General features: G+C 42.3%; 1 protein-coding gene across 3 annotated transcripts in view; it reads right to left on the bottom strand.

Annotated features, from left to right (window-relative positions):
• ERN1 (endoplasmic reticulum to nucleus signaling 1) overlaps positions 1–20,601 on the bottom strand; it is a 77,760-nt gene that overhangs the window by 39,319 nt on the left and 17,840 nt on the right. For all 3 annotated transcript variants that reach the window (XR_011999568.1, XM_072746832.1, XM_072746833.1), the window contains exon 2: positions 10,590–10,710. Coding sequence is in view for 1 of the 3 variants with exons in the window: in XM_072746832.1 (XP_072602933.1) it covers positions 10,590–10,710 (121 nt within the window). In the remaining 2 variants the exon portion in view is untranslated. The remainder of the gene's footprint in view (positions 1–10,589; positions 10,711–20,601) is intronic.

The following is a 20,601-nucleotide window of genomic DNA, read 5'->3' as shown; positions in this document are numbered from 1 at the left end:
GGACTAGCAACTTAGAAGCCATGTGAAAAAAGGGAAAACACGAAAATGCAAAGAAAAGCCATTTATTTCATTCTTAATCATAATTACTTACTAATGGGATGTATACCTGCTGGGTGCCACACATATTCCAAACCTTATAATCGAATTAGACACTGCCAACCCTCATTACCCTTGATTATCATGCGGTATTTGAACTTTATTACAGCAGCCACCAAAAATCCAGCTCTGCAAAGCTCACCAAAATGAGCACAACCTAATGCTGAAACTAGAAACTATCTCAAACATGGTTCTGACCCCTGTGGAGCTCTCTTAAAAACTGGAAACAAGCTGTGGTGCCTCTCTGAGTTTTCTGTGGCAACCACGGCCCCTCAGCATGGTTTGAGAACCAAAGGTGTAGGCATTCAAGGGTCTGCAAAACCTGGGCCCAATTCTTCTCCAGGATTCTCTTTCAATCACATCTCTTCCATGAACACCGTCATGCTTTCACGTTGGTCTCTGTGCTCCAGAAAATCAGAAAATGACCACCCCCTGCACCTCGTATGTTCTCAGGATGCACTGATCATGCTCTGCCAGGGTCAGGTCTCCTGGGTCTCAAATATCTGGGGGTTGGAATGAATGTTCAGCAGGTTGAAGGACAGAGACCATCTATGTTGCATCTACTGAAATATACACAGAAATGTATATAAAGCTTATATACAGTTTAATGAGTAATCAGAGTGAAATCTGGGATAACTGCAGCCCAGGCCTCTGCTCCCCTCGTATTTAGAAGGCAATGCTGTCTGCAGAATCAAAGGAAGTCAGTGATTTAAGATGTTTCAGAACTGTATGTGGGATATCATTATTTCAGTAAGTTTCTTCTAATGGAAAGGACTTTTCCAACACAGAAACCTACACAATAAAAGCTAAAGAGAGCTGCTATGCATGGTTCTGTTCACTCATGTTTTGTTCACTCATATTTAAAAATTATTTAAATGTATGGGGAAAAAATGGTCTGATATTTGTTACAAAATAAAGTTGTTGAGGAAGGGGACTGCCATGTGCTGATTGCTATTGAAGTTGGGTGCTGGGTGCATGAGGGTTTCATGACACTATTCTACACTTGTGTGTTGAAGTTTTTATAAAATGAAAAAATTTTTAAAAAGAGAGAAGCTTACAAAAGCCATTTAAGGAAAGCCTAATTATGTTCAAAAGAAAAGTCTGTTTTTCCTGCACTCACCTGTAATATATAACCCTCCCCCCTTTTTTTTAAAGGAATCTCTATACTTAACGTGGGGCTCAAACTCATGATCCTGAGATCAAGAGTCACATACCCTACTGACTGAGCCAGCCAGATGCCCTAAACCTTCACTTTCTGAAGGTGAAGCCTAGCCTACAACTTCACAGGGTTTGAAGGCACTGGAGGAAGAGCTACTTGAAAAGCAAGAAGGACCCCATCAACACCCTGCAGGCTTCCCTAACACATGAGTAGCAGAATTGGTGATGGTAAGGGAAAACAGGGGTGAGGAGTCAGCAAAACAGAAAAATGTCTCTGATGGAAGTCAATCAAAATTTAAATAAATAAGTGTTTCAAACCAGACTTCAAGTCTGACAGCTTCTTCCTGGAGGTAGCTCTGGGCAGACTTTCTTCCACGTAGGAAGGAATAGATTCCTTTGATTACAGAAGCCACAAGAACAGGTTGCCCATTTGACTGGGGCTCAAGGAACCTTACCAGATCACTCTCTTCTCTTTCTCAGATGAGCATTGATATTTCTGGAACACCCTGCTTCTCTTTTGGGATCTAGATGAGCACTGGTTTTTCTGCCCTGCCCCACCTCACTCTTCTTTCCAAAAGCACAAACACCTAGCTGACCCCTACTCACCTGGCATTTAAAACTGGCTTCCTCTTAGACTAGAAGACTTCTAGGTACAACTGAGATGTCACAGCACATTTGAAATTCTCCAAACCAGCCCCTTCTAAGTATACCTCCAGCAATGACCTGAACTCTTCTGGGTTGGCCCTTTTGAAAGGTATTTATAGATTTAAAAAAAAAAAAAAAAGCAAAAAACAAAAATGAAGCCTCCTCATATACCAAATATTCAAGAGCCTTGTCCTTCCCTCCCTCCCTTTCTGAGAAAGAGTGTGACAACCAAACTATTAGTAATTATCTGTTAAGATTTACCACACACAAGCTCAAAAGCAAATGTTGGGCACTGCCATCAGGTTGGTTCTCTCCTCCATGCTGTGTGGGATAAAGAAAGAAGTTTATAAAGTCAATATACGTGAACAGTGTATAATGAACAGCCAAAACCTGCGGTACATACCACAGGATTTCCCAGGTGAGGGAAGTCACTGAGGGCTAGTGTACTCAGAAAAGACAAACTTCATAAAAAAGGCTGACTCAGAGGGTGGAGATGACCAGACAGCTTGAGTGAAGAACTATCACCCTACTTGTGGGAATGAGGACACAGGCTTGGCGAGTGTGAAATGTTCTTCCTGAGGAGCAATGCAAATAAGGGAGCAGGCAGTGAGGCCATGAAGCAGACAGTTGTGCAAACTTTGTGATGTGGTACAGTGGGCACTAACCAGGGGGTGACTGGAGGCTTCTGAGCAAAAGAGGGATGTGATCCACATCCACTGAAGGAAGGAGAGACAGGCAGGCATCAGGGTACAAAGTGAACGAGAAAGGGAAGGAGTCACAAAGGGCAGTGAGGAAGGCAGTCCAGTAACCCCAATCTGACAGCCTGTGCCAGTGTGGGGGCAGGAGGAAGGCCAGCAGGAAGGGTGGCAGGAGGGCTGGTCAGGAACCAAACGGGAGGGAAAAATGTAGCAAACAAAACCTAGTTCTGATCAGAAAAATGCAGTGGAAAAAGGACCTAAAGAGGACATGGAGATTTAATCCTAGCGGGTAGTGAAGCTAGACTGGCTGGTCTGAACGCAATGAGCCACTGGCAGGTCCTCAAGAAAATGCTTAAGGTAATACTATTTTCTCATAAAAATTATTAGTAGAAACAAGATCATTCACCCTCCCTTAACTCAAAAGGTAAGTGTCCTTTGCAAATGTTTCATGCACTCAAGTGAACCAGTTAGGGAATACTTCTCCCCAGTGGCAGCTCATTTCCTCCCCCAAAGGAAAGGTACTTCTGTAATCTAAACCTTAAGTTCCCATTAAAGTTGTGAGGTCCAATGTGTAAGATAGCAAGTCTCAAATATTCTTCAAAGTTCAGCTTTTATAGGGAGAACATTTTAAAGCAGGCATCTAATCAAAAGCTGATCCTCAAATTCCAAATCTCACCAGAACTGGGAGATGACGTAGGAAGGTTTTTTTTTTTTTTTTTTGCAGGTGAACCTCTGCAAATCACCCAATGCCATGTCTAACAAAGACAATCATGTAGAGGTACCAAAGGAATCTGAAAAACCTCCCATTCTAAAGGCAGTCAGACTCTACTATGTCCTTACTTACTTACCTTCACCCTGACAGAAATAACTCAGACCTAAAAACTCACATTGATCACTATAATCAACAGTGAAAGAATTCAAGGAGGATAAGACAATTCAATATGATGGCCTGCACCCAAATGCCTCTCAAGATTTCAGACCTTCACAGAATTCATTCATGAGCTATGGGAGTGCCATCAAACCTGGCGCGGTCATCCCAAGACAAAAAGGACAAGTAATCAAATCACAGCCTTCAACATTCACAACTGTGTCCCAATACAAACCTAGTAACATTGCAAAGAGGATCCCTTGGAGTTGGAATCTAGGCTACTATGCATGGAGACTACTCTTTAAGAGACCCCCTTACAACGAGAAATGTATCACTCTGAGGAAAAGCCCAGGCTTGAGGGGGGACGTCAGAGGGGTTACTGATGAGACTGAGCATGAGCTGATGCTCGCTGGAGCTAAGTGATGAGTACCTGAGTTTGTATCTCTAGTCGTCTCTAGGTTGGTATGTATTTCAAATTTTCCACGATAAAAAGGAAAATACAAGAGAGAAAGAAAATATATCTTCAAGATACTCAAAAGTAGAAACTGGCCTCTCTCTTATCCCCTCTAACAACGTAAATTCTAGTCCTCCAAAACAATGAAGGGCAAATTAACGCTTTTCTTTACGTAAGCAAGGAGGTACAAAGACAGTCGATGCAGATCTGAAGCCTAGAAAATTCTGAAAGACAGGTTAGAACTGCTAACAAAGTACTGTCCCTTCTTATAATTCCTTTGTTTCCATCACACTTCTGAAGGCAGATCTCAGGACTCTTTCAGAGGAACATGCATACAACTTAAGGACAGGACAGAAAATCAACAGCAGAAAGTCACAAAAAGCCATATGAAACTCAAGATCAGGAACTGGAACTGGAACGTGCTGTGACAATGGTCCAAGTGACAGATTATGCATCCCCACGGGGCAGTCTGGGCTCATCTGTTTCTCAGGGCTTCCAAAGGACATCTAGTGGGAAGGGTTCTGTAACCCAAGTCAGCATTAGGTGCCTGATATATTTAGTGAGCAACCCCCGGCTGTCTAGAGAGCCCAGCCTCAAGAAGTTAGAATTCAGAGGGCGCCTGGAGGCTCAGTCAGTTAAGCATCCAACTCTTGATTTCAGCTCAGGTCATGATCTCAGGGTCATGACATCAAGCCCCCTGTCAGACTCCATGCTCAGCATGGGGTCTGCTCAAAACTTTCTCTCTCCCTCTCCCCATCCCCCACCCCAGCTGCTTGTGTCCTCTCTTTCAAAAATAAAATAAAAAACAAAATGTTAAAATTCAGTGGGAGGACAAATGTAAACAAAAATTCGCAACAGAAGCACAAAGTGCCCCAGAATCCAGATGAGGAAGGGGCTCACTCTGCTTGAGGGGTCGAGAAGGTAGCCTGTGATCTTAACAGAGGAATAGGAGCCTGTCCAACACTGCAGGCTGATGGACAGGGTGGGGTACATAAGCAAAGGCCCCACATCTCTGAGGCCTAGAGGGATGGGTGAGGGCCAGGATGGTGAAGAATCCTGCACGTGTGCCAATGAGCTTAGACTTGACCCCTGTAAACCAGTGCTTCTCCAACTGTGGCAAAGGACCAGCTACTGAAAATTCCAACCCATCACAGATGACAGTTAGGATCCCTTCAGTACTTCTTGCAGACAGGTGGTCAGACCACACTGGGAACACCGCTTCAGACAGTACCAAGGCTCTCAGCAAGGGTGCAGCACAGTCCATGGTCTCATTAGGGGACACATCTGCCAATAGCATGATGGCTGAAGGACAGCCAGGAAGCTGCTATAATGGTCTAGGAAATGGATGTTGAGAGCCTGGCTAAGACATTGGAGGACAGGGAGAAGGAGTCAGAATGGAGAGACAGGACTTCAGTCCACATAACACAACTCAGTGACCAAGTGGCCAAGCATCACTCTACTTTCCAGACTAGGTAAGCCGTGGCTATTAGCACCAGCAGGAAACTATGGGAAGAGGCACATGGTAAGAAAGGCAAACTCAGGTGAAATCTGAAGAAAAATCTTTCCTTATAACTCTAGTTTATTCTTTTATTCTAGTCTATCTACTTTAGCCCTTCAAATAATTCTAGTTATCCAGTTAATTTTAATAACTAGCATTTCCAAGTGAATGCAAGAAGACTTAAAGCAGCCCCGTAAATACCAAAGGAGACCCCACCAAGCAAAAGCAAGCTTTAGAAAACCAATCTAATACCATACAGAACAGCAATGTTTCCTGTTTGCATTTGGGCTGAAAGCATAGAAATGAAACATGTTCGACTGTCTTCACTGTGAAATTTCAGATGAAAACAGTGGTGCTGCTACAGTCACAAAATCACAGCCTAGAAAGATTGCACCTCACTTGGTATGTCAGAACTCAAGTTTCTGAAAACAAAACTCGCTTTTTGTACTCGGTGCAGTTTGCTGCTATGGTGTAAGAAATCTCCATTTCTGAGAACAGCAACACATGTGTGGGAGAGGAACAAAAGCACCTGCCAAAACCAATCTGTGGAAAGAAAAAAAGAAAACAAAACTCTGCCAGTTTGTTGGCCCCTATAATAAGTAAACAGTCAGGAAACCATGAAACAGTAACAGGTATATATTCTGCATAACTCTAGTCTGATGAGTTACTGGGGTCTGTTTGCATCAGCAAGTTTCTTCCATTTGCCTCAGATTTCCCTTTGCCACTCAGGCCCAAACCCATGGCCTCCCTTGCCTGGACTGGTGCAGTAGCCTCCACCTGTTCTCCAGCTTCCTCTTGGCCTCATCAGCTGTCTCAACATAGCACCTGCTGACCCTGTAAAGTGGAGGCCAGGTGTCTTAGCACAGGCTGCCATAACAAAATACCATAGCCTTAGTGGCTTCAACAACAGATATTTATTTCTCACAGTTCTAGAGGCTACAAGTCCAAGATCAGGGTGTCAGTATGGTTGGGTTCTGGGGAGAGCCCTGTTCTGGCTTGCTGATGGCAGCCTTCTCAGAGTGTTCTCTTATGGTGGGAAAGAGCAAGAGTTCTGGGCTTTTTCTTTTCTCCTAAGGGCACTAATCCCATCATGGGGGCCCATCCCTCGTGACCTCATCTAAGCTAAATCCCATAAGCTCCACCTCCAAGTACCATCACATGGTGGGGGGTAAGGCTTCACCATGTGAATTTTGGAGGGACACAAACATCATCCTGTAAAACCAGGGCATGTCACTCCTTTGCTCAGGTATCTCCAAGGGTGGCTTCAAAAAGGCCAACATCCTTGCACCAGCCCCCAGGCCCTAGACCTTTCGGGGGAGGGTACAGCTTGCTTGACAGTACTCAGGAAATTTGTGAAGGCATTTCTTCATGGCCACAGGGACTGGTGGGGGGAGGGGGGGTTGGGGAGATGGGAGTGGTGGTGAGGAACACAAGAGCTAAGTGTGGGGCAGACAGCACTGCACAGCCAAAAATTATCCCAAATCTATACACTGCTTCATGTTCTGTCAGGCTCTCCCATAGGCCGAAAACCTTCAGTAACTCCCTGAACCTATAACAGCACTTGTATAAAAGCACAAAAGCAATTTTTGCATAATTTTATACAACTCATCTTCTCAGAATGTATTAACTCTTGTATGAATCAGGTAAAGTCACACTGCTCTTGTTCAGTGCATTACTAAGAATTGTTTGCCATCTTGGGAATCCAGTCACAAGTATCCTGGTGTTTTGATCAGTCTGCATCAGCAGGCACCGCACTCACTCAGAAGTGGAGTGTCACCACGTGTCAGAGCATTTTCGTGTTAAATTACGTCTATGGGAGTCAAAATTACTTTTCTATTATTCCAGTGTTAGATTACCAGCTGGGTAATACACGCATTTCTTTCTGTAATTGTATGTGTGTAGGTTACGGTCGCATACATTTCATTCTGGAATAGTAGCGGGGGCATTTTTATATAAACAGTATATGAAGACAGCACTGCGTCCCTGTGGGACTGGTGCTCTGAGTTCATTTCCTGCTACCCTTCCTCTCCTTTACCCCCAACTCCCCCACTCCAGCCACTCCAAGATGCTTCCTCTACCATACGAAGGACTCTCCCACCTTTGCCCCTGATAGGCCTTGTCTAAAGACTCCCCTGCTACCTTGAGTTCTTGCTCAAATGACACCTTTTCAATGGGGCCATCCCTATCTAAAACTGCAGCTCCCCACTCCCCACCCTGATGCTCCCTATTCCACTTCCTTGCTTTTTTTTTTTCTTCAATAAAGTCAGCTCTTGTCACCACTACATAATTTATTTCCTCATGTTTTCCACTAGAATGAAAAGCTCTATAAGGGCAGGATTTTGTCTGTTTTGTTCACTTCCCATATCCTCAAGGCCTAGAATAGCATATGGATATCTTTATAGGTGATTTACAGGTCAATGGCTTAGAAATACCAATTCTGAAATCTTTAGTTAGAATTGCAAGATTAAAATTGAATCAAAAACTCAAGCTCTCAGGGCACCTAGGTGGCTCAGTAGATTAAGCATCTCCTTTTGGCTCAGGTCATGGTCTTAGGGTCCTGGGATCAAGCCCCACATGGGGCTCCCTGCTCAGTGGGGAGTCTGCTTCTCCCTCTCCCCCCACTTCCTGCTTATATTCTCTCTCAAATAATAAGTAAAATCTTAAAAAAAAAAAAAAAATCAAGGTCTCTATACATTACCACTTTTAATCTTTGTGTAGAAATACATATATATATACACATATATACTGTAATAGACACAGTATACAGATATGTAGAAATATTTTATATGTAAATATAATTATATTATATATAATAATAAAGTATATATGTAATAGCTATATTATTATATAGTTTTATATATAGATATAGATATAGATATAGATATAGATATAGATATTGGTATCCAGGGCTGAATTTAACTTAAGCCAGTCTAAAAAAAAAAAAAAAAAAAAAGCCAGTCTATTCTCAGAAAGACAAGGAGACTTAGAACATATGACATATTACTTGAAATTACTAGACCTTACTGAGATTTCTCAAATTCTCCCCTTAAGCATCTTTTAACACTTCCTTGCTCTGCCTTCCTAATCCGTTGCTGGATTCTACTGACTGTATTTCTGTGCCACTTCTTCCCTTGCCCCTGGCCCCCTTTTCAGGTGGACTCCACAGCTCTGGCTTCCCAGTTGCCAGCCCACACTCCCACACTCCGCTGCAGGATTAAACCTGTTGAATCACTCACCTGCTCAGTCACATTAATGGTCCCAACGTCTGTTCATTCAAGTATAAGAGCCTCAATGCTACCACAGTGCTCAACATCCCCTCTGCTTCTCTCCGCATCCTTAAGCTCCTCACACCATAGCCCTGCTGCCTCCATTGAAGGCTTTAAAGTCCCGACCACCTCCCTTACCAAACCCTGGCTCTGTGCTGAAGCTCTGGTACTTGTCACTGCTCCCTATCAGGCTGCAGGCTCTTTGAGGGAAAGGATGGGCTTTTTCTTCTCTGTGTCCTATAAAATATCCTTCACAGACAAGATTCTCTAAACAATGTTAAGTAAAAGAGAGGACAATTCTTAAGCTCTAAAGAATGGGAGAGAAGAGACTGATTCTTATGTTTAAGTAAGAAACAAGGTGAAATACAGTTTTGCCAGATACAGTCAAGGCTACTTGTAGAAATTAGGATTTCAACAAGATCAATTTAAAACAGTACGGGCAGGGGTGCCTGGGTGGCTCAGTCGGTTGAGCATCAGCCTTCAGCTTGGGTCGTGATCCTGGAGCCCTGGGATTGAGCCCTGAATCCAGCTCCCCGCCTGCTTTTCCCTTTCCTCCTCCCCCTGCTTGTGCTCTCTGTCAAATAAGTAAATCAAAATAAAATAAATCAATACATGCAGGGAAAAGCAAAGTAGAAGAATGATGTAGCTTGGGGCAAAAAAAGCCCTGCCCCGGAAGGCTGAAACTGAGGGCCCAGCCCTAACAGTCAACTATAAAAATGCTGATCTCAATCCTTCTTGTTGAGGATTTGGTGATCTCACCTTTGGATAGAATCAGAAATTGTGAAATTTAAAGAACTCTGTTTTTGTTTTTAAAAAGTTAAAAGGCTTAAATATGAAGGAGAGACATTATGGATAATATTCTGGGAGCCTATAATGCAAAGCCAAAAGCCGGCTCTATGGTCTTCTCATGGCCACTTGCTCCGAGAGCTGGTCCTTTCAGTTGCCTAGGGTTCTTGTATATCCAAGCAGGACCCAGACAGGTGAGGCAAGTGGCCTGTGGTACCTCAGCTGCCATCATCTCTGGATGGTAACCAGGTTTGCTGTCGAACTGATAAAATGATGTGTAACCTTCTGACATATGCCAATATTTTTCCATCTAAAACACTGTTTTGGAACATTTTATTATCGAAGGAAAAACACTTGCTATGCTCACGAAAATAATGAGTCACAGATCAATGACGAAAGAGAGCATGCTGGTCAGACTCTAATCTAAAGCCAAATCAGAATTATTACTGGACAGAAGAACAGAGAGGACTCTGAAAGCCCCAAATCCTTGGATTTGCATGGCTTTATCCAGGAAGATCACTTTGGAAATCAAATACAATTTCCCAGCTGTAGGACTCCACTCTGCTAACTATCACCAGGAAGACAAGATCATAAAAAAGGAGACATGACAGATTAAATGAGAAACAAGCTCAGTCTTTCACTTCCCTCAACGTAAAGACCCAATAAAGTGGCTAATTTGGATGAATATCAAATTTTATAGCCCTCAAGTATTTCAGCCTCTATAAAAACAAATGAGTAATTTGAGGTTACAGAAGATAGTTCTTATAATTATGATTACAAGATTCTAATCATTAGCTAGAACTTAAAAAAAAATTTTATGCAGCATGTCTTTGTAAAAGGCCTGCCAGCCAGAACTATTAATAGAAAAGCCTAGAGCCACTTAAACATGAAATCTGGAAAGAAAAAAAATAAGATAAAGCTGGCCTTTTAAACTGATGCACTTAGTTAATAATCATAATTCAAGCTGTATACATACCCTCTGAGTATAATTCCCTCTCTTCTCCTTGACTCCACTATCCTTTTTTATTAAAAATGTAACTTTTTCTCTTTTTCTGGAATAGGTTTCCTCCAAAGCAGCTGAGCAAATGCCCATGTCACCCAACAACTAAATCCAAATTACCTTCTTTTAAAGTCCATTTGATTGAGCCTGTCCTCTTGCTGACAGCATGCAAACTTCCATCCAGAGTTGACACAAACAACAAGGTTTCAGGAAGTGTCACTGTGCTGGGACTTCCAAAAATCTGCAATGAGATATAGAAGAATCTTCGTGTACAGCAGGATTCTTCATCTTGGGCATGTACAACCACATAAAACCCCCCTGGGCACATCTCAAAGTTATCCATCTAAAATCCACCACCTTACAGATAAAGGCATTGAGGTTACAGAGCCTACTATGTCTAAGGGCACATGTCTAGACAATAGCTGAGTCAGGACTAGACCCCAGATCACTTTATGTGAAGCAGCAATCCTTCCTGCAGACAGGCTTAGAACCTGACATGAAGGACTGGGATTCTGAAATAATCCACAAGCAGTCTCCACTGAAACAGAGGAAGAAGTATGCTCAGCTTTCTAACGGACTTCCTTCTCTTGGTTATACTTCACTTTCTAAAACCTGGTCCTCAGGGCACCTGGGTGGCTCAGGTGGTTAAGCATCTGCCTTTGGCTCAGGTCATGATCTGGGGGTCCTGGGATCAAGCCCCGCATCAGGCTCCCTGCTCAGCAGGGAGTCTGCTTCTCCTTCTCCCTCTGCACTCTCTTTGGCATATGCTCCCTCTCAAGTAAATAAATAAAAAATAAAATATTAAAAATAAATTAAATAAAACCTGGTCCTCTTGCAAGGCTCCAATATAAAGAAGAATGCCAATATACCCACATGCAATTATGGAATCTTACAAAGGCAAAGAATTAGAAGAAAGCATTTAAAGCAAAATAAGAAAAACCACTCTCATTACATAAAAAATTTATATAATAAAACACCAAGATTTCAAGAGACAGGTTATAAAATGCATGAAAAACATAAACCAAATTGTTCTTCGCCTATAATCAAAATATAATTTAAATAACAATGTAACTTTTATGCTGAGTTAAACACACACACACACACACACGCACACGCGCACACACACACACACACACACACACACCCTCTTTACAGAAAATAGCCAAAGGTGGTGATATTTACTTTCTCATCCATCGTTGGTGGCAATGAAAATGATAAGTTAGTGCAATCTTTCTGGAAAGCATAAAAGTGCTCAGATTTTTGATCCTGTAATTCCACTTCTATATCCTAAAGAAATAGTTCCAGATAAGAAAAAAGCTGTGTGCACAATGATGGTCATTGTATCCCATTTACAAATACAAAAACTGGAAAGATCTGAATTTCCGGTAATATCTTAATGACTGAAATAAATTATGACGCATACACTTAATGGAATATTATGTAATCATTAAAATAGCACTTAGGAAAATTTACAGCAATGCTTCTATAGGTCTTCATATGAAAAATATAGAATCCAAATTTTAATGTACACTGCGGTGATGATGATTAAACTTGATAGATTTTTTTTTTTATTTTTTTTAGTCTGCCTATCCTCTAGCTTGGCTAAGAACTGCACCCTCATCCACATGGTTTCCACAGGAGCAGCTGGGTGTGTGCACACATACACGTACACAAGTGCAATTCACACATGTGCAGGTGATAGCTAGTAAGGTTTCCTGAAACAACATGCCTTTGATGTATGGGCTCATTCAGCAATGCCTCCTTGTATAAGATTTACTCTTTGTCAGTATACTATCCCACAAATTATCTGCTTCCTGTGGGTCTTAAATTAAAAATGGGCCACACACTCTGAAAACAGTATGGAGGTTTCTCAAAAAGCTGAAAATAGAGCTACCCTACCATCCAGCAATTGTGCTGCTAGGTATTTATCCAAAGGATACAAACATAGTGATTTGAGGAAGGACCTGCACCCCAATGTTTATAGTAGCAATGTCCATAATAGCCAAACTACGGTAAGAACCCAGATGTCCATCAACAGATGAATAAAGAAGATGTGATACACACATCCACCATGAAATAGTACTCAGTCATCAAAAAAAAAAAAAAAAATGAAATCTTACCATTTGCAATGACGTGGATAGAACTAGAGGATATTATGCTAAGTGAAATAAGTCAATCAGAGAAAGACAATTATCATATACTCTCACTCATATGTGGAATTTAAGAAACAAAACAGGATTATAGGGGAAGGAGGGAAAATAAAACAAGATGAAATAAGAGAGGGAGACAAACCATCAGAGACTCTTAATCATAGGAAACAAACTAGGGTTGCTGGAACGGAGAGGGGTGGGAGGATGGGGTAACTGGGTGATGGGCATTAAGGAGGGCACCTGCTATAATAAGCACTGGGTACTATATAAGACTGATCTATCACTGACCTCTACCTCTGAAACTAATGATACACTATATGTTCATTAAAAATAAGAATATAAATAAATAAGTAAATAAGTAAATAAGGGCCAACACAACTTGCTTAATACTGTGAGAGTTTGGATTTTGGCACAAAATTTTTAAATTCTATGGCTGGTGTTTAGCACTAAATGAAAGACTGGGGGTTTACCTGTGAATGGCAGCCTGACCCCAAAATACCTGCCCACTCTTGGTAAGAACCAGGATGGCACCTAGTTAATCCCTTAGGAAGGGAAGCCCAATGGCTCCCTCTAAAGCAGCCTGAGATGGCAGGACAAACATCTTGGTCCCTGCATTCCTTTTCCACTGTGGAGACCCACTGGCAAAGGGGGTGAAGCAGCTACCAGAACCTCACTCTCTCCTCCCTTGCCTGCTCCTGGCCTAGAGGCAAAGAAGTTCCACCCTTTCCTTTGCCCAGAGCTGGGGCCCACTCACCTGGAATGGGACACACAACAGCAAGCTTCCTCACTACCTGCTAAGTCTGTTCTCAGTGTAAAGCCTCAAGTCTGAGGAAGAAGAGTCTCCTTTTTACCTGGCTGGGAAAACAGAAGCCTCAAGGGTAGTGTCTGCCTTAGCAGGGAATCCAGAGGTCAAGCACACCCAATGTTTGGGGGATGAAATTATTTTAGCCTACAGTGTATAGACAGTGACAAGCCTCATCTGAACCTGCTCACACCTGAACCAGAGAAACGCACATTGCCCAGAGCACACGGGCCTGCAGAACAGTGGCCTGAAGACCAGACCTGAGGGCTGCAGCTAAGGGAGACGGAGGACTGTCTCTCCCTGAGAAGGTGGAATGGGTTTACAGCTGATGTGGGACAGTGAGATTAGTAGGGGAGGGAGGGAGGCAGGCTAAAGACTGAACAAAATAAAAAGGGAAGAATGTATGCCTCCCTGGGACCAAGAGGTGGGAAGCCCCCCTGAGTCCCCTCCCTCTGTCATAGTTCTCCCAGGAACAGGTATTTTGTACAATAACAGGTCTTGGGAAGACACAAGAATTGTGTTGAACTCTGAGTCACTGAACTGGCAAGAAATTAAACTCAGGAGATCTCTGTGAATGTTTACTGGATGGGAGAGACAGATTAAAAGGGAGAAAGAAGCCTGAGAAGAAACACAGCTGAAAGATGGGGAGAGTGCCCTGGCTTCCACGCTTCCTCAAGGACTTGGGCTTCCAGTCCTTGGGTTCAGAGAGCCTTACAAATAATTCCCCCTCTTTGCTTATGTTTCTTGGAACTAGATTTCTGTCACTTGCCACCCAAAACTGTCCTAAAACAAACACACATATAAACATACACATACCCCTTTTGTTTATTTACATAAATAAGATATATTATATACATATATATAAAGATGAAGGAAATACTGCAAAATTATAGCAACAGTTTTTTTCTCCTATGTATTCTAAATTCTCTATAATAGGATCGTATAATCAGCAATGAACTTTTCATAAAAATAGAAAGGAGATGGACAAGTTAGCAGGTTAGCTCAAATTTAAAGGAGCTTCAGCAAGACCCTAAGTTCCAGAGGAAGTGCTTTCCATATTAGGACATCAGACAACTGGACCACTTTTGATCATTAATATCCACCAAACAGAAACAAAAGTTTAGCAACAAAAAGGTCCCTTGGTAAGACAGGGTGTATCCAGGAATAGAGGAGTTTTGTCAAGGTTATTAAAGCCTACAGTACAATTCTAATGAACTAAAATATCCCCAAACATATCTTATCACAGTATGAACATTAAAATGGGTCCATATTTACTAAAACATATCAGTGCTGCTTCATTACTGGTGTGGAAACAAAAGCCACCTGCCTTGTCTGAGCATCTTAGAAACCACAGGAAGAGCAATTGTATATGGTTGGTTGGTGAATCGAAAGAAGACCACTAATCACATAACTAACACAGTCCTCTGAAAATCTCAAAAATACCAGGTTTGGCTAGAAGTTGAATTTAGCAACCAAGAGCGCTGATGGTTAATCATAGTGTCCACACTGACGTCACAGACACTGTCACAACAGGCTGCTCTCTTGTTTGGAGGCTGCTGACGGTTTCCAATTAAAATGTCCAGGGAGCTACCCTGAACAGTGTTATTCTCTCACATGGCAAATTACCATCACAACATTTCTGGCTTTTCTCCCCCAGCATTTTTGAAAGCATGAAAATGCCTGCCTTCAGATACAGTCGCTATTACCAAGCTGAACTAAATAAGCTTCTAGATGCTTTTCGGGATACTGAGCAGGCTGAGAACCATTTGTACCTGAACATCTAAAATGCTGCGTCACAACGATGAACTTGCAAGCTACCTCACCTGGCCACTTTAGTCCCTGGGGCTCCCTTCTCTCTGTGATGGATGAAAGGGCCAGAGGACCACTGTTACACACACTCATTTCCAGAGAGCCTGAAAATGGAAACAAAATGCTGATTCTGTAGATCTGCTTCAAGTTGACTACCTGGAATCTAACTCATTTTTCCAAATAGGAGGATATGTACTTCTGGCTTCAATGGCAACTTCTAAGAAGTAATTGCAAGGACACTGTGGCCAGGGAGAATGCTAGTAGCTGGTAACTTAGTCTAATTTAACACTGAACATCCATTAGCCATCTGGTCCTTGTGGAAACCCAATCACACACACACACTCTCCCAGGAAGTGATCCCAAGGTAACAATGCTGGAAACACCCAGCCCGAGAAGTATGAATGAAACCTGGCAATTCAGGGCAGATGATGCTGGGCAGTCAAGTTGCTAGTTAAACCGATTTATTTCATGTAAGTTCATTCAGTGGTGGTAGGACAGCCTCACTGCAGCCCTGCTTGGCCAAGACTTCAACGAAGAGCCTTCCTCCCATGAAAACAAATGCAGTACTGGGACTGAACCCTCATGTTCACGGTTCTGATGGTAAAGCAAAGTCCAGCATCTACATCATTTCATAAAATGCACCACTCACTTTGCCTTTACTCTTAAGACGTGGAAGTAACTACCAACAGCTTATATAGAGATGATTAAAATTAGAATTTCATTCTAATATTTTAAACTCAGCTAATTGTTAGTCATTCTTGCATTAATTAACTCCTTATATTTTAGGTAAGAAAAAAAAATCTTTCCTAAAAGGAGTTCTGAAATAACTTTGTTTAGAAAATATCTTCAGGGGTGCCTGGTCTGCCTTTGGCTCAGGTAATGATTCCAGGGTACAGGGATCAAGCACCATCTAGTTGGGCTCCCTGCTCAGCTGAGCAGGTCTGCTTCTCCCTCTGCCTCTGCCCCTCGCCCTATTTCTGAGTGCTCTCTCAAAAAAAAAAAAAAGATGATGATGATGTCTTTAGTAAAGAGAACCTGACACGAGATAGGGATGTGTTGAAACAGCACAAAAACAAATGAAATCACCTCTTACGGAAAAAAGCCCACCCATTTCTGAACAAGAACTTGGGACTCATCAGGCAAGGAGGCAGCTCACCAGTACCTTAAACAACCAGCAAAGCCCAGGGCTTGGTTTCAGGTGTCACATCTACCACTGGGGTGACTGCTCATTTCTACTCACCCTCTGCCCCCTGAGGAAGAACAGCAGGGAAGCACACCGCAAGCTCCTCCAAGATTCGGAACATGGGAGAACCCAGTGGTCCCCATCAGGGTTTTCAGAAATGCTGCATCTTCCAAAGAAATACAATGCTTAAGTTTCAGACACACATTTCAAGAAATAATCCACACACACACACATGGACTCCTAATAACAAAGGTCATACATAAGTTAATAAAAACAGCAGATTTTTCATCTTGAAATCAGTGGGAAGAAGTAGTGCCATGCACACCTGGGTCTCACACCAGCTTTCCAAAGTGATCTATAGTTGATAAATATAGGACTGCTTGGTTCTGTTTACGGCACTGGTGATGAATCAGCCCCACAAAAGAGGTGTACACACACCTCCAGAGGACCCACCACTGGAACAGGAAAGCCACATATTTCTCAGCATACAAATCAATCAAGGCAAGCCCCACTACACCCCCAGAAGTTCAATCTATATGGCAACACTGTAGCACTAGCTTAGTCAGATAAGCAGAAACAGTAAACGGAGTTAAAATCTTTTCAGGGGCAGCCTGGGTGGCTCAGCGGTTTGGCATGGCCTTCAGCCCAGAGCATAATCCTGGAGACTGGGGATCGAGTCCCACATCAGGTTCCCTGCATGGAGCCTGCTTCTCCCTCTGCCTGTGTCTCTGACTCTCTCTGTCTCTCATGAATAAATAAATAAAATCTTAAAAATATATATTTTCGGTGAATCTTCTCTACTTCCGACTAGCACCCCAAAGACCACAGTCTTTATAATAATTTTAGAATACAATCATCTGGTTAACAACATAATGATTTTTTTTTTCTCTTTTAGGAGTACTACACTAATTTCCAGGCTATGTTCAGAGGCTGTTTTTTTCTTTGTTTTGTTTTACTAATTTTTCCTCTATGTTCATTGGATTACTGTTACATTACATAATCTAAACTTTAGTTTTCTTTCTTTAAGGCTAAGAAAACCATTCCCCCAAACTAAAGGTACAATACTTGTGTTACTCCAGCAAGGATACTGGCCTGCTTCCAGTAAAATATTACACAAGATACCATGTACCTAAATTCTTGGAACCTATAACCTGCCATCAACAACCAGTCTGACTTATGCAGTGCAGTGGCTCCTTGCCAGGGCTCAAACCAGCTGGGTGCCAGCAACAGAGGTAAAGTGACTTACAAGTTCATTTTGGTCGGTTAATACATGCACATTATAGTTTTACAGGTAAGATGTAAAACAAGTCCCCAAGTGAGGGAAGGATTAGATAAGAAAGATTTCCAGTGTTTTTGTTTTACTACTTAAGGATATACACAATCTTGAGAAGAGTTAAAGCTGCATGTCACCAAATGTAGAATAATGTATTTTTTTAAAAGATTTTATTTATTTATTCATGAGAGACAGACAGAGAGAGAGGCAGAGACACAGGCAGAGGGAGAAGCAGGCACCATGCAGGGAGCCCGACATGGGACTCGATCCTGAGTCTCCAGGATCAGGCCCTGGGCTGAAGGTGGTGCTAAACTGCTGAGCCACCCGGGCTGCCCTAGAACAATGGATTTTGAATGGATTAGATGTGCTAAGGAACCAGAGTTTATAATTATTAATCTTAGCAATAACACTCAGAGGTGAGAAGGGCATTCTCTCTGGGGGATGTACAATACCAAAAGAGGGGAGAGAGACTGTGTGTGTATATGTGTGAATACGGTAAGGGAGGTGGCGTCTGATGGATAAGGCGGCAGAGGTGAAGGGTAACAACAAACAGACTGGAGTATTCTGCTGGCCATAATTAGCTGAAAGCTACAGGATGGAAAAGCCAATTTTAAGAGAGATCAATAAAACACTTTCTGGCATGCCATAATAGGCCATCACCCCTATAGGACTTTACACACCCACACACACACACACACACACCAACCTGTGCAGTAATAGGTCAATTCAGCATGACAGACCTTAAAATAATATTCTGAAACACAGTCCTCTGGCAGGCACTGAACAGTATTCAAGAAAAGGACATCTGCATCTATAATTCTATTTGCAGCAATATCATCTACTTCAGACTATATAAACTTAAAGTTTGGCTATTTGCAATTCTGGCTGCTTTATAAACGCATCCAACTCAGTACTATTATTCCAACACCACTGATCCTACCTAGAAGACCATGTAGATGATGGCCAAAAACCATCAAGAATTCACCAAAGCATCTGTTAAGACTAAATCAGTGCCCAGTAAATGTCAGCACACACCCATTACAAATAAAGGTCTCTTGTTGACAAAAAAAAAAAAAAAAAATTCCAAGGGCACCTGGATGGCTCAGTCAGTTAAGCATCTGCCTTCAGCTCAGGACATGATCTTGGGGGTCCTGGGAGCAAGCCTTGTGTCCTAGGTTCCCTGCCTAGTGGGAAGTCTGCTTCTCCTTCTGCCTCTACCCATTACCCCCAATTGTGTGTGCCTGCTCTCTCGGTCCCAAATAAATAAATAAAATCTTTTTTAAAAATTCACATGAGTTTAAGCCTCTTACTAATCAGGAAGAGGAGGCTAAACGAGCAGATCCCAAAGGCCTACCTATGAGGATATCATATGTAAAAGCCTGATTAGAGAGACAAAGATTTTTATTCTAATCATACTCTGCTGCCCAGCCCCCATCTCATTACATGTCTGATCCAACAGTGAAGTACTCGTTCCAAACACGGAGACTTCTGGCTAGCCAAAGGTACAATGTGGCACACAAAACTCATTGTGTTTAGTCTCCCATCTGCTGGTTTGGGAGAAAGATTAAGACAGAATTAAGACATTACTGACATTAAGAGACTTTCTGGTTTAATTGTGTCTGTTTTAGTGATCTCAGTCTACTACAAAATCATTCCAAACCCTATTATACTTTGTTTACCTGCAGGTAGGTCAGCAATAATCCATCAACTATCTAGTTCCTTCTAACCAGACTATTGGCTGTTATGCTTCCTGGTATTAAGTCAACAAAGGTAACCATGACATTTGCTTTGGATGGGAGTCAAGTGTCTGGTTGGGATGCAGAAAAGGGCAAGGCCTAACTGAATAGTCCTGTGTGGTTTCCAAGCTAAGCAACTAAGAGAGTTAAACTTGCATTTGTGGCAATTCTTCTGTGTGGTGTAATTAACCACCACTCAAGACAGTTACACTTCTTCAGTTTAGGCTACTCCTCTAATGGTTCTCATAAAAGGTTCCTCATAAGTCCACTTCATTCCTGAGCTCGAAGATAGGTTACTTTCACAACAGGTGAATATATTTCCCCAAAAAAGGTTCTGGTGCCCCAGGCTAAGTGTCTGAGGTCAAGCAGCTGGCAGTTTTGTTTGTCTTCATGGTCCCTCTGCCATTGGCTTATATTGACACCATGAGAGAGGGAAATACACTTGGGCATGAAAGATGCTCAGTGAAACCCTGTAGCAAACCATAGCCAAGGAAACAAGCTCTTATTGTTTCGAGGAGTATCAAATCCCTAAGGTCCCAAAGCATTTTATGGATGTGAAAACTAAAACCCAAGGTTACACAATCATTTAGTGGCTGAGATTTGGAATGCAGGTGTTGCCACTCTTACTTCGTTGCCTTCACTAAAGGGAAACAGCAGCAGTTTGAATCTCAAAAATTCAGAATCCTGTGAGGCTCACTTATCTTCATTGAGCAGCGTGGTAAACAAACTGATCAAGGTGAGACTTCAACCGTCAATGCACTGGGAGACCACCAGCCTCACAGAAAGCCAGACTTCATCTACTTGAGTCTGCATACTCATCTGCAGTTAAATGTATCATGAGGAAGCCCCCCTATGAAAACCCCAAGCAGGAGGGGAGGACTCCATTAGATTCCAGATTTTTCAGTCCTGATAGTTGCAACTAAGTTGAAACTGTCAATTTTACTCTTTACACTGGCTAGAGAGTTCTTTGGGGGGGGGGGGGGGGGGGGGCAGGAACCAAGGGGGTCAAGTAGAAAGTGGATAAATGCTCTAGTTAAATAAAAGCTATCTACAAACAACTGTATTTATGACCCAACTGCGACCTAAGCTTGCCAGATGTTGCCAAGCTTTATAGTAGAAGTCAAACACCATGAAATGCAGCTCTAGTTGAGATATATACCTGGCCAGTCAGTTCTTGCC

The sequence above is a fragment of the Vulpes vulpes genome, chromosome 2 (genome assembly GCF_048418805.1).
Source record: "Vulpes vulpes isolate BD-2025 chromosome 2, VulVul3, whole genome shotgun sequence".
Taxonomy (NCBI): Eukaryota; Metazoa; Chordata; class Mammalia; order Carnivora; family Canidae; genus Vulpes; species Vulpes vulpes.
This window is presented reverse-complemented; position numbering and strand designations above follow the sequence as displayed.